Source organism: Amblyraja radiata, chromosome 17, assembly GCF_010909765.2.
Source record: "Amblyraja radiata isolate CabotCenter1 chromosome 17, sAmbRad1.1.pri, whole genome shotgun sequence".
Lineage (NCBI taxonomy): Eukaryota > Metazoa > Chordata > Chondrichthyes > Rajiformes > Rajidae > Amblyraja > Amblyraja radiata.
The window spans coordinates 38527437-38540224 of NC_045972.1; the positions used below are offsets into that span (position 1 = coordinate 38527437).

General features: G+C 42.6%; 1 protein-coding gene across 1 annotated transcript; it reads right to left on the reverse strand.

The window, feature by feature from the left end:
- Nucleotides 1–1226: 1226 nt before the first annotated feature.
- LOC116982785 (tubulin polymerization-promoting protein family member 3-like) lies at nucleotides 1227–12535 on the reverse strand. Its single transcript, XM_033036234.1, has 4 exons — nucleotides 12423–12535; nucleotides 4029–4236; nucleotides 3028–3181; nucleotides 1227–1661 (listed from the first exon to the last, which is right to left on the reverse strand). The coding sequence occupies exons 2-4, from the start codon at nucleotides 4220–4222 to the stop codon at nucleotides 1470–1472; spliced, it is 540 nt and encodes a 179-aa protein (XP_032892125.1). The 5' UTR covers nucleotides 4223–4236; nucleotides 12423–12535; the 3' UTR covers nucleotides 1227–1469.
- Between the last annotated feature and the right edge of the window lie 253 nt (nucleotides 12536–12788).

Consider the following 12788-nt stretch of genomic DNA (forward strand, 5'->3'; position numbering starts at 1 on the left):
AGGAACATAGAAACTTTCAATATGGAAAATCTAATCCACCATCATCCATCAATAATCTTAATAACTGGGTGACGTCATATTATAGTATCTCATTGAGTTTCATTAACAAGGGCACTCTTATGAGCTTCCACTCCCAGTGTTTTCTAGTGATTATTCGAGTTTATTCATCATACTATGGCTGGAGTCTAAAATATATTCCAGCTTGTCTGTTTAGATAATCAGTGACATTGCATTATTTATTATTAATCTAAAAAGAATGCAATTATGAAGGGGAGTGAATTAGAACCAGAACAGGGCAAATAGTGATGTAGTCTTGCTATGATAAAAGACTGTTTCCATGTTGAAACCGGTATATTTCACTCCTATCGACTTGTTGAGGAATTTTTGAAGCCATCTCATTTCCAGGGATTTTGCTAAAGCAATGGAATCATGCGTGGAATGGTGCAATGCCAATATCAACAGAGTTTGCATACAACATCTTGTGCCTCCAACCTGCAGCATGTTGCAACACTAGACAGAGGCTGTAGTCCTACAGAAAGGAAGCAGCAATACTGTGTAAAGCATTGAGTGTAGAAAGGAACTGCATATGCTGGTTTACGCTGAAGATAGACTCAAAGTGTGGTGAATCTGTGGAATTCTTTGCCACAGAAGGCTGTGGAGGCCAGTCAGTGGATATATTTAAGGCAGAAATAGATAGATTCTTGATGAGTACGGGTGCCAGAGGTAATGGGGAGAGCGCAGAAGAATGGAGTTAGGAGGGAGAGATAGATCAGCCATGATTGAATGGCGGAGTAGACTTGATGGGCCGAATGGCCTAATTCTACTATCACTTATGATCACTTAAGTACTGGAGTAGCCCAGTCAGGCAGCATCTCTGGAGAAAAAAAGACGGGTGATGTTTCGGGTCGGGACCCTTCTTCAGACCCATGCATTGTTACGCATTGTTGGCCCATCAGAAGGAAATTGCTTCAAAATTCAGAGTCTTCTTGTCAAGGATAGTTAAGTAGTTAAGTGCATGTATCTGTAATCTAAGAATAATATTTAAATTATTTTATAAAGGTTATATTTAAGACTAGTTATACATTATTTTTCTATAATGGGTATATGAAATGCAATTTCCATTATTATATTGTAACATTTCTAATAGAAAAAATGTACTTAATACTTTTGGGGCTTATTTCCTCTTTGTCATGTGGCTGTCGACACAAAATCTTTCCCTTGGTTTATTTTTTAACATAGGTGTTAACTGTTTATTTTTAATAACTACTTTCTACACAAAATATAAAAAAACTGTAAATGAGCTGTGTCCATTCAGAAGATTATCACTATTTTATATTAAATTATTATTTTTAATTAAAAGCTTAAGATTTTAAGCAGAAATTCTATAATGTTCTTAAATTTTCAGCAGAATAAACAAAACATTTCTCCAATTCACAACAAGGCACCTAAGCCAGAAATCACTCCTAGCATTATTTCTCTTTTGGCTTTTCATCATAAGTGCCAGCTCCTTTGTAAGCTCCAACATAACCTGTTTTATCTATTACATCTTCTCGACCAATCTTCCCTTTGCCTTTTCCGTCTTCATTAAAACGTCCCTTGTGGGAGCCTGTGTACTTGGATGTGTCCGTTAGTCTGTCAACAGCACCGGTCTTTGTCACTTTCTGAAAACAAAATTATTTATTTGTTACATGAAACAAGAAAAACAGAGAGGCATTTGACCCACATGTTTATTTCTGATTCCAGACTCATGTTAAGCTCCTCAGACAGTGACATTATATAGGATAATATTAAAGTATATGACTTTGGCCCTTTGAACCTACTCTATCATTGAATAAGATCAAGGATTCTATAAGATCATAGATGATTATCCAAATTCAATACCAGCTTTCTCCCAATATCCCTAGATTCAATGATGCCTTATTGACACTTGTACCCAGGTACAGTGAAATACTTCGCTTTTGCTGACAAAGACAACTGTTGTTCCCTAAATGTGTCTCTTCTACCATGAGAAATAAAGTTTATGGCTTTGAGATCTGTCCCAAATGTTCTTGGGGCACAGAGCAAGTGCAAGTACAAGGGCGCTCACGGTGGCACAGCGGTAGAGTTGCTGCCTTACAGCGAATGCAGTGCCGGAGACCCGGGTTCTATCCCGACTACAGGTGCTGTCTGTACGGGGTTTGTACGTTTTCCCCATGACCTGCGTGGGTTTTCTCCGAGATCTTCGGTTTCCTCATACACTCCAAAGACATACAGGTTTGTAGGTTAATTGGCTTGGTAAATGTAAAAATTGTCCCTAGTGGGTGTAGGATAGTGTTAATGTTCGGGGATCGCTGGTCGGCGTGGACCCGGTGGTCCGAAGGGCCTGTTTCTGCGCTGTATGTCTAAACTAAACTAAAGTGAGAGGAGGAAGGGAAAGCCAAGTAGGCAGAAGAAAACACAAGAGGCTGCTGATGCTGCAATCTGGAGCAACGAACAATCTGCCGGAGGAAGTCAGTAGTGAGCAGTGTGTATGGGGATGGGGGAGGAATTATTAGTGTTTCCTGTCAAAACTCAACAACAGTTCCTTTTGCCTCCACAGGTGCTGCTTGGCCCGTTGTATTCCTCCAGCAGGTTGTTTGTTAGGTCAGAAGGAAATCCTTTTCAGCAAGCAAAACACAAAGTGCTGGAAGAACTTAGCGGGCCAGGCAGCATCGGTGCAGGGAATGGATAGATGATGTTTCAGATCGGAACTCTTCTTCAGACTGAAAGCTTTTTCTATATTTTGCTGATTCTGTTTGTAATTCCTGGGAGATGACATGTCGCAGAGTGGGTTTGGAGTGTCAGGAGTTCAGATGCTTATGGCATTGCCAGGCAGCTTTGATGGACCAGCTTACCTTTTCCTGCCCCAATGTTTCTGCATGTTGCCCGATCCCCTGCCTTCACCAACAATGGCATGAATCTGATTGAGCCACGGTGCATGAAATCAGGCCAAACATGCTACGTGACATTTTTACCCTTCACTGGGTGATGTCTGCTCTATTCACTCACCGTTACACCGGCATTTGTTGGGTCTTTCCCCACGATCAGCTTGTACGCAGCTTCAGTAGCTTCCTCCTTACTCTGGCCTTTGAATCTTTTGGGGGCCAGCTCTGCCAATGCATTTTTAAACTCTTCAAAGGTGATCACTCGAGCTGTTTTGCCTCTGCGTGCAAATTTAATTAAAATACTTCACTTCTGATGAAAGGAAAATGGTGATGTGAACAAACTGAGAGCTCAAAGCAATTGTAATACCAGGTTTAAATTATTGCAAATATACAGCAGCAGCCAAACCGTCTCATACAGAGTGTTTTAGATACAGTCATAGAATCAAACATGCCCTTTGGACCAACTTCGGAACAACTCCATCCAAGACCACAAAAAACTGCAGAGAATTGTGGACGCTGCCCAGACCATCAACAAACGATGAACGCATACACTAGTTCTATCCTACGCACTAGGGACAATTTACAGAAGCCAATTAACCCGCAATCCTGCATGTTTTTGCGATGTGGGAGGAAACCGGAGCACCCGGAGAAAACCCATGTGGTCTCAGGGAGAATGCACAAACTCCGTAAACGGCATCCGTAGTCAGGATCAAACACGGGTCTCTAGTGCTGTAGGACAGCGACTCTACTGCTGCGCCATTGTGCTACGCAAAGCTAGGACCACTATAGTGAAAGGTTATTTGTCACTCTGTGAACACTGCTAAACAAGAAACAGAGAATCAACCCTGGATATATACACCTCGTCTACACTTGACTTGTAGGATGCAAAGCTGGGATATCATAGAACTAGTTTACAGGTGATTACTGGTCGGCGCGGACATGGTGGGCTGAGGGGACCATTCCCATGCTGTATCTTTAAACTAAACTAAATTCACAAAGCTATTTCAAATTTGGAGGTAGTATTTTGTACCATGCAAGTTTGTAAAAATCTCAGCTCTGCCTCAGTGGACAATGCCAAATGATTCAACTGGAAGTGCATAACATGAAAATTCATCTGTTACCTACTTCACTTTTGAAAAGACGATGTCCACGTCGGTTGAGGTGATGGTCTTGCCATCGATGATTTTGCAGTCCTTGCACAACTTGGCCCAGTTTTTCCCAGTCATTTCATTGCCTGTCGCTTTGGTGTCTCCATAAGAAGCAAACTTCTTAAACGACTCATGTAGTGTTTGCATGTTAACCGAGCCTCCCTCAGCCATCCTCCTGCTGATAACTGATAAGTAAATAATAAACAAAATAGTCCACTACACAGTATATGGCCTGAAATACAATATGGTATAAAAAGATAATTTCACTTCCTTTCCAGTGAAAAATGGAGTTGATTCAAGATCCAGTGACAATGTTAACCATTTAGTGTTTGGTTTGTTGGCACAGACCATCTCCACAGCTGTAGAATGAGGCTCAGACCTGGAGACCAAATTGCTTTACAACATTTCAAATTACTTTTTAGTTAATGGCACTTGAATGAAACATAACTACTCTGCATTGGAAACACCAAGTTAGATAATTGCAGAAAGTAGCGTTCCTTTTAATTAACCTTCCACAAACCTTTCAGGACAAGGTCTTGCAATCATTGACACGTGTCCAATTAACTCAGGCTCTTGAACAACATAAATAATGTCTTAAACAACATGGTATTTCAAAGTATTTTTAAGTTAATGGCACTTGAATGAAACATAAGTACTGTGCATTGGAATTGGACTATTTGCAGAAATTAGTGTCCCTTTTCATTAACTTCAAATTAACTTTTCTGGACGTCTTACAGTCAATTAGACATGTGCAATTGACTGATGATCATGAACTACCTTACATAAAGTTCTTTACAACATGGTGTTTCAAAGTAATTTTATGTTTACGGCACTTGAATGAAACTATTCTGCATTGGAAAATCCAAATTGGATAGCAAGTAGCATTATTTTCCATTAACTTTGCATAGTGAAGATGAGGCCAGATGAATGAATGAATGAATAAGTTTATTGGCCAAGATGTACACAATACAAGGAATTTGCCTTGGTGCTCCGCTCGCAATGAGACAAGAAAACGAGACGAGGAGCTGGAACTGAACAATACTTTCACCATTTCTATCTTTCAACTGAAAGCTATTCAGAGTAATCTGATAAGCGTAAGCAAAAACAGAGCACTGGAGGAATGCAGTAGGTCAGGCAGCATCTGCGGTTGGAATGAATGGATGACATTTAGGATCAAGACCCCTCTTCCGACCCAAAACGTTGTCTGTAAATTCCCTGCACAGATGCTGCCTGACCCGATGAGTTCCTCCAGCATTTTTATTTGTTGTGCAAGATTCCAGCATCTGCAGTTTCTTGTGCCCCATCTAATACGTTTGGATGAGGAAGAACTCTAATGGGCCTGTCCCACTTAGGCGACTTTTTCGGCGACTGCAGGAGACTATGCAGTGGCCACATGGTCGCCACATGTTCGCGGGTGGTTGCCGGGGAGTCGCCTTCATGGTCGTGAGGAGTTCCCGCATTCTGGGAACTAGTCGCGGCCTCATTATGGTTGCTGAGAATTTTTCAACATGTTTCAAGAAAGGCGGGAGAGAGAAAACAGGGAATTATAAACCAGTTAGCCTGACATCGGTGGTGGGGAAGATGCTGGAGTCAATTATAAAAGATGAGATAGCCGAACATTTGAATAGCAGTAACAGGATCGGTCCGAGTCAGCATGGATTTACGAAGGGGAAATCATGCTTGACTAATCTGGAATTTTTTGAAGATGTAACTAGGAAAATGCACAAGGGAGAGCCAGTGGATGTAGTGTACCTGGACTTTCAGAAAGCATTTGATAAGGTCCCACATAGGAGATTAGTGGGCAAAATTAGGGCACATGGTATTGGGGTAGAGTGCTGACATGGATAGAGAAGTGGTTGGCAGACAGGAAACAAAGAGTAGGGATTAACGGGTCCCTTTCAGAATGGCAGGCAGTGACTAGTGGGGTACCGCAAGGCTCGGTGCTGGGACCGCAGCTATTTACAACATACATCAATGATTTGGATGAAGGGATTCAAAGTAACATTAGCAAATTTGCAGATGACACAAAGCTGGGTGGCAGTGTGAACTGTGAGGAGGATGCTATGAGAATGCAGGGTGACTTGGACAGGTTGGGGGAGTGGGCAGATGAAGTTTAATGTGGATAAATGTGAGGTTATCCACTTTGGTCGCAAAAACGGGAAGGCAGATTATCTAAATGGCGTCAAGTTGGGAAAAGGGGAAGTACGAAGGGCCGAATGGCCTACTCCTGCACCTGTTGTCTATTGACTATTGTCTATTGACCAGAATGAAGCCACGATGGTGGTTGCCAGGGGGTCCTACTGGGTTGCCAGGAGGTCGAAGTTTCTCGTAGGTTTTCGTAGGTTGTAGCCGATGCTGACCGGTGAATTTCATTGCCTCATTGGACAAAAAAACGTAAGCAGTAGTTTTTAAATGTCCTCCGAGCTTCACAGCCGTGTATCTCTGGTTTCTTAAAAGTTGTTTCCACTCCTTCCCCCCCCCCCACCCTCTTTTAAAGGACTTACCGTACAACTGTGCTTTAGCCGTCTTAATTACAGCGCCAACCTTCCTGTTCATCACGGTGTGTTTCACATTCGCTTTGCACCATGTGAATGTCACTCAGACAGCGCTCCCCCTGCTGGCCCTGTTCCCTGCCGGGTTGGTGAAGGAAGCGATGTGTGTGTGTATTCCACTCTGACAGTCGCCGCTCCAGTTGCTGGTTATTCAGGCGACTGCCGCCAACTTGACAGTCGCCGGCAGTTGCCTGAAAAATTGCCTAAGTGGGATAGGCCCATTAGCCTGTCCAAAACAGAAGATTCCAAAGTGATGAGAGGTAAAAGGTTGTGGAGAGGGTGATACTGAATTTACTGCTCACTTATCTGAGATTCTAATTTGATTTATTGTGTACCACTGGACATGATTCATGCTTGTAATTATATTTATTTATCTGCTCAACAATTACCAGTTTTCTGAGTATAGTCACTTCTTGGAAATTGCTTTTCCCTCCAAACTTGCAATGTCATTCACTTTGAAAACCAGAGGGTTTTCACTCTAGTCTGTGACTGCATCTACTTCTGCATCTGTTTCTGTATCACTCTGCACAGATGTGTTGGATCGCCTGAGTATTACCGGCATTATTTGTTTTTACTTCTGTATCTGAATTGTTGAATGTAGCCCAGTGGCCAGTGTGTATTTAGCATTAGTATTCCCACAACCTTAAAATACCATTGAAAGGATAATACAGTTCAGGTTGTGGTGGGTATATGGAACGAGCTGCCAGATGGTGTCGTTGAGGCAGGTATGATAACAACACAGACATTTAGACAGGTACAGGGACAGCAAAGGTTTGCAGGAATATAGGTCAAACGTGGGCAGGTGGGACTATTGTAGATGGGGCATCTTGGTCAGCATGGGAAAATTTGGCCGAAGGGCCTGTTTCCATGCTGTATTACTCTATCTCAAGGGTGCAATGAGCATTGATAATTGTATGTGCATTTGGCCTGTAACTGTTTATCCTTCCAAGCACCATTTGCTTTCTGGTGTACCAAGTATGTATATTCCATTAATGTGCACATTGCTTGACTTCAACTGCATGTTCTCTGTGCCAATGTCTGCCCTAGTTTATGAATCATAGAGACATATGCACAGGAAGATGTCCAACAAACACCGTAAAGCATACATTTATAATGATCCTGATCTAAACCTATTGTATTCTCCCCCAACAGTAGAATCAGTTGGAGGCTCTGGGAGGTCGGTAGGCCACAGGTTTGGAACAGCTCCATCCAAGATTGCAAGAAATATGTTTGCAGCCCAGACTATGACACAAACCAACCTCCTTTCCAATTACATCATCTACACTTAATGCTGCCTTGGCAGGGCCACCAGCCAGGCATGGAAATCGCTATGGATTTGGGGGATAGGGGGGACACGATTTCTTGGCGGCTGCGTGCACATGCGCACACTCACACACATACACGCGCGAGGTTTCGGAGGCTCAATCCAGCGCTAAATGCAGCTCAACTCTGCCTGTCTCGCCAGGTTAACCTACAGCCCTGCCTGGACTGATGGGACGCCAGCGCTGCTTCTCAGTGCTGGCTGTAAACCTGGGCCATATTTCCCGCAAGTCCAGGCAGGGCTGTAGGTTAACCTGGCGGGACAGGCAGAGCTGAGCTGGGTTTAGCACTGCTTCTTTGCGCTGGCTGTGGGCCTGGGGGCACAGCTCCCGTGTGACTCCTGACGTCTCTGGCCACCCCCAGGGGTGGACACTTGGATGGGGACGGAACAGTGCCAGAGAGCCGGGCTCGATCCTGGCTGCAGATGAGGCACAGGTCTGTGCCGAGAGTGTTTTGGTACGTCTCCCTCTTCCAATCACCGCGCTCTATCCTCAGTCCCAACCCCCCCTACTTCCGCCTCTGACCGACACCTCCCTCCTCCAATGATCGTGCTGAATCATCATGTCCCGCCCCCATTGCCTGCTGACCGACGTCTCTCTCGTCCAATCGGCGCCCTCGATCAGCCATCCCACCCCCACTGTCTCGCGGAAAGCAGAGATTTCACTGGGTTTTAAAATCCGGATTATAAAAAATGGGGGTGGGGGGGGGGGGTTCGTCCCCCACCTCTCAAAACAGTGGGGGGGGGGGGGGCGTGTCCCCCCTGGCCCCTCCGGGATTTCCGCCCCTGCCACCAGCATACTCAAGGATAAGTCTCACCCTAGACACTCCCTCTTCTCCCCTCTCTCATCAGGCAAGAAGTTTGATCTTGACCATGTGTGCTGTCTGTATGGAGTTTGTACCTTCTCTGGATGCTCCAGCTCTCTACCATATTCCAAACACATGCAGGTTTGTGGATTAATTGGTTCTGTAAATGTACAGGTGATCACTGATCGGTGTGGACTCAGTGGGCTGACGGACCTGTTTCCACACTGTATTTCTAAACCAAACTAAACTAAACCACCCTATAATATTGGAAGCAGTGGCTGGTTTTGAGCTAATTCTCTGATAGAGACAGGAGGATCTGCAGATGCTGCAATCTTGAGCAAACACATAAAGTGCTGGAGTACCAGCACATCTGTGGAAGGAATGGATATGTAACATTTCAGGTTTGGAATACAACATGGTTGCCTCCTCATTCCCTACATGGGTGCTGCCTGATCAGCTGAACTACTTCAGCACTTTGCAATTCTCTGCTATGTCAGGGCCACTTCATCCACTTGCTTCTAAAACTCAAGCAAATGTAGCTCCTTGCTTTGCTACCAGTTCAGAAATAGGCAAAGTAAAAGAATTCTCTTAAAAATCAATCGTCAATGGCTGTAGATAGTTTCACCGTTATCTTCCCCTTTTCTCTCGCACTCATTTCCTGAGCAGTCTTAGGAAGGTGCAAATAATTTACAAGCAAGAGGAGAAAAAGGATGGTTGCAGTACCTGCCGATCTGCAGCTCAACTCAATGGAAGACTTCTGGTTTCTATGGGAGTGGACGTTATGAATGTGGGAAGACTTTAAGAAAACTACCTCAAAGAACCAAACTTATTCTGAATTCTCTGAATTAACTCTATTTAAAGAAACAAGGAACTGCAGGTGCTGGTTCTCCAAGAAGAGACACAATACGATGGAGTAACTCAGTAGGTTCAGAATGTTCTCATGTTCTCCAGGGATGCTGTCTAACCCAGTGAGTTACTCCAGCATTTTTGTGTCTTTCCTTAGCTTTATTTAACTGTGGCACATTGATTATTAATGACCTTTCTCACCAACTTAATTTCCATTTCCTATTACAAATGCATATTGTAATAATCTGGTGATTTTTATGTCCAACCTAAATTTGGATTTTTGCCTATGATATTACTTATATTGAACAAAAATAGAGACATTTTATTTACTCAGCCCTTCCCTTAAATTTGCATTTTCAAATAATTCTGGAAAAATAGATGTGCTATCTCTGGGGTGAAAGTCACCAATGAAGCATGCCTTTTCTCCAGTGCTATTTAAACACTTTTGTTTGCTAAAAATAATTTCAACCATTTAGATTTATGGAATAATTAAGAAAATTCTTGGTTGTGAAAAATAGGATAAACTACAATATGAGAAATTTTCCCTCCTGGTTTGCATTCTATAGAGATCAGCAACTTTACTTCTCCTTTTGCACAGTTAGTCAGACCGTGGCACAATGGCACACTAGGCGGCACAGCACACAGATGGTAGAGCTGCTGCCTCACAGCGCCATACACCTGACCTTGGGTGCCGTCTGTGTGAATTTTGCGCATTCTTCCTGTGACCGTGTGGGTTTGCTCCAGGTGCTTGGGTTTCTTCCCACAGCCCAAAGACATATGGGTTTGTAGATTAATTGGCCTCTGTATATTGCCCCTAATGTGTCGAGAGTGGATGAACAAGAGGGATAACATAGAACTAGTGTGAACGGGTAATCGATGGCTGGCAGGGACTCCGTGAGCCGAGGGGCCCATTTCCATGCTGCATCAATCAATCAATAAAGCTTCAAAGACGGTGGTGGTTATGGATTGTTTCCAAGTCAGGAAAGCTGTGAGTTGTAACATTGTAACAATAATGAGGAAAATTCCAGGTTGTGGAAAATAAAATAAATTCATACAATATGAGAATGTTAGCCTCCAGGTTTGTAACCTACATTAATTATGTTGCAAAAGCAAAGTACTGTAAATGTTGAAAATACTCAGCATGTTATGCTGAGAGTGAAAGAGTATTACAGTTTCTGTTTGAAGCCCTTGTATCAGAACCCACCTAATGAAAGGTCTATGACCTTAAACATTATCTTAGTTTCTTCCTTCACAGCTGCTTTGGCTTTTTGAGCATTTCCAGCACTTTTGTTTCTATTACCTGTATATTGTGCCTTCAACAGTAATAGGAAGATTTACATTTATATATTATCTTTTATACATCACAAAGTATTTTTTATTCAACATCTTTAAGTGTAGTCACTGACTGTAATGTAGGAAATTGAGTAACCATTTGCAAAAGACAACCTCCCATTAATTTCAATGTAACAATGATCAGCTAATCTATTTTATGATGTTGGTTGTGAGACAAGCATGTCCACACACAAACCATAACTCCACCTTCTTTTTGAAAGTAATGTATGGGGTATCCATTGGAGCGTGGTTTAACCTTACTTCCAAAATATACCACTGTTGATAGAGTAACACTGGAGTGCTGCAAGTACTGGAGACATAAGGAACTGCTGATGTTGGAATCTTGAGCAAAACACCAAGCGCTGGAGGAACTCAGCGGGTCAGGCAGCATCTGTGGAGGGAAATTGTCAGAGGACGTTTCCGGTCGGGACCCTGCCGACCTAAAACGTCACCTGTACATCTCCTCCACAAATGTTTCCAGACCCGCTGTGTTCCTCCAGCATTTAGAACTTTACACTTAAAGCACTGCCTGGGTTCTAGTGGTCACGACACTGGAGTGGGATTTGAACCCACAGGCAAACATGATCTACAGTTATCTACAGTTGATCTGAAGAACAAACCTGAGCATATCCGTTGCTAAAGATGGACACAATATGCTGGTTTAACTCAGCGGGTCTGGCAGTATCTCTGGAAGATCAGTATAAGTGACGTTTTGGGTTGGGATCCTTCTGCAGAACTATCCTTTTCCTCCAGAGTGGCTGCCTGGCCCACTGAGTTACTCCAGCACTTTATGTCTATCTTTGGTATAAACCAGCATCTGCAGTATCTGTTGCTAATTCAGTTCAGTGCTAACGTTGCATTATCAGTGCACTACCTTTTGGATGACTCGCTGAATTATCTTTGGAATCATTTTATGAGCAGGGTCTTAACCTTGCTGTTCAGTGTGACCAACTTTATCGCGTTAACTAATACTGATGGAGATTGTGTGATGATTTTGTTGTTAGTTGTGGTTCCTTATAACATAGTGCAGTTGGTCGCATAACAATAGCGACAGGACTTCAAAGGTATTCCACGTTTAGTGATGCCCTGAGTCTGCTGTGGAATACAAGGAAGAGATAAACTTTTCATTGAGTTACATCTTCACTTTAATGATTACAAAGAACACTGAAACAACAGACCATGACCTGTGGAAATTAGTGCACGTTTCAGCAAATTGTGGATGCACAGCTGGATTCTTCTGCATGAAGAACTAAGTAACAAGGTACAAGGTGATTGCACAACTCTTAGAAGGAAAGGGTGAGGAACAATGGAAAAGATCATACTCTGCATCAAATAATTTGAGATATCAAAAAAAAATATTAAGGTCCTTTAACTTTTCTGAACTACACTCTTATGTCTTCAAACAAATCAGTACTGCTTATTTTTTTCACTCTGTACATCCCCACCCCATTTTTACACACCCAAAGCATTTGTGGCATTAGTTACTGTATTAAATAAGGAGGAATTAGCCTTCTTACCTTTGAGTGCTTTCAGTTTTGTTCTGAGAGCCCCTCCACTAAAGTCCTTCTGTTCCCAGTTCAGTCACAAAATGTTCCTTTAAAGTGGAGATGTTATTTTCTGTTTCTCCTGTAGCCGTAGCAACAAGCTGAGCAACATCAAGAGGGCGTGATAAAATAGCACAACACAATAAAGTGATCAGGGTCATTAGTTACAGTTGTAGTAGCAACAGCTTGGTTTCAGTAAGACCCATTTTGACCTAGAAAGATACTTAATCAATATGAAGAATGTGTGCAATTTACTGCAAAACAATAAATTAAAGTTTTACGTTTCTTAATTATAAATTTAAAGGATGTTTATATATTCAATATCATTTGGATCTTAAT

Coding starts and splice junctions, on each gene's coding strand:
- LOC116982785 (XM_033036234.1), bottom strand. CDS start 4,222: ATGGCTGAGGGAGGCTCGGTTAACATGCAAACACTACATGAGTCGTTT. Junction 3,182..4,028: donor ATCGTCTTTTCAAAAGTGAA/GTAGGTAACAGA, acceptor ATTTGCACGCAG/AGGCAAAACAGCTCGAGTGA. Junction 1,662..3,027: donor CAACAAATGCCGGTGTAACG/GTGAGTGAATAG, acceptor TTTTGTTTTCAG/AAAGTGACAAAGACCGGTGC.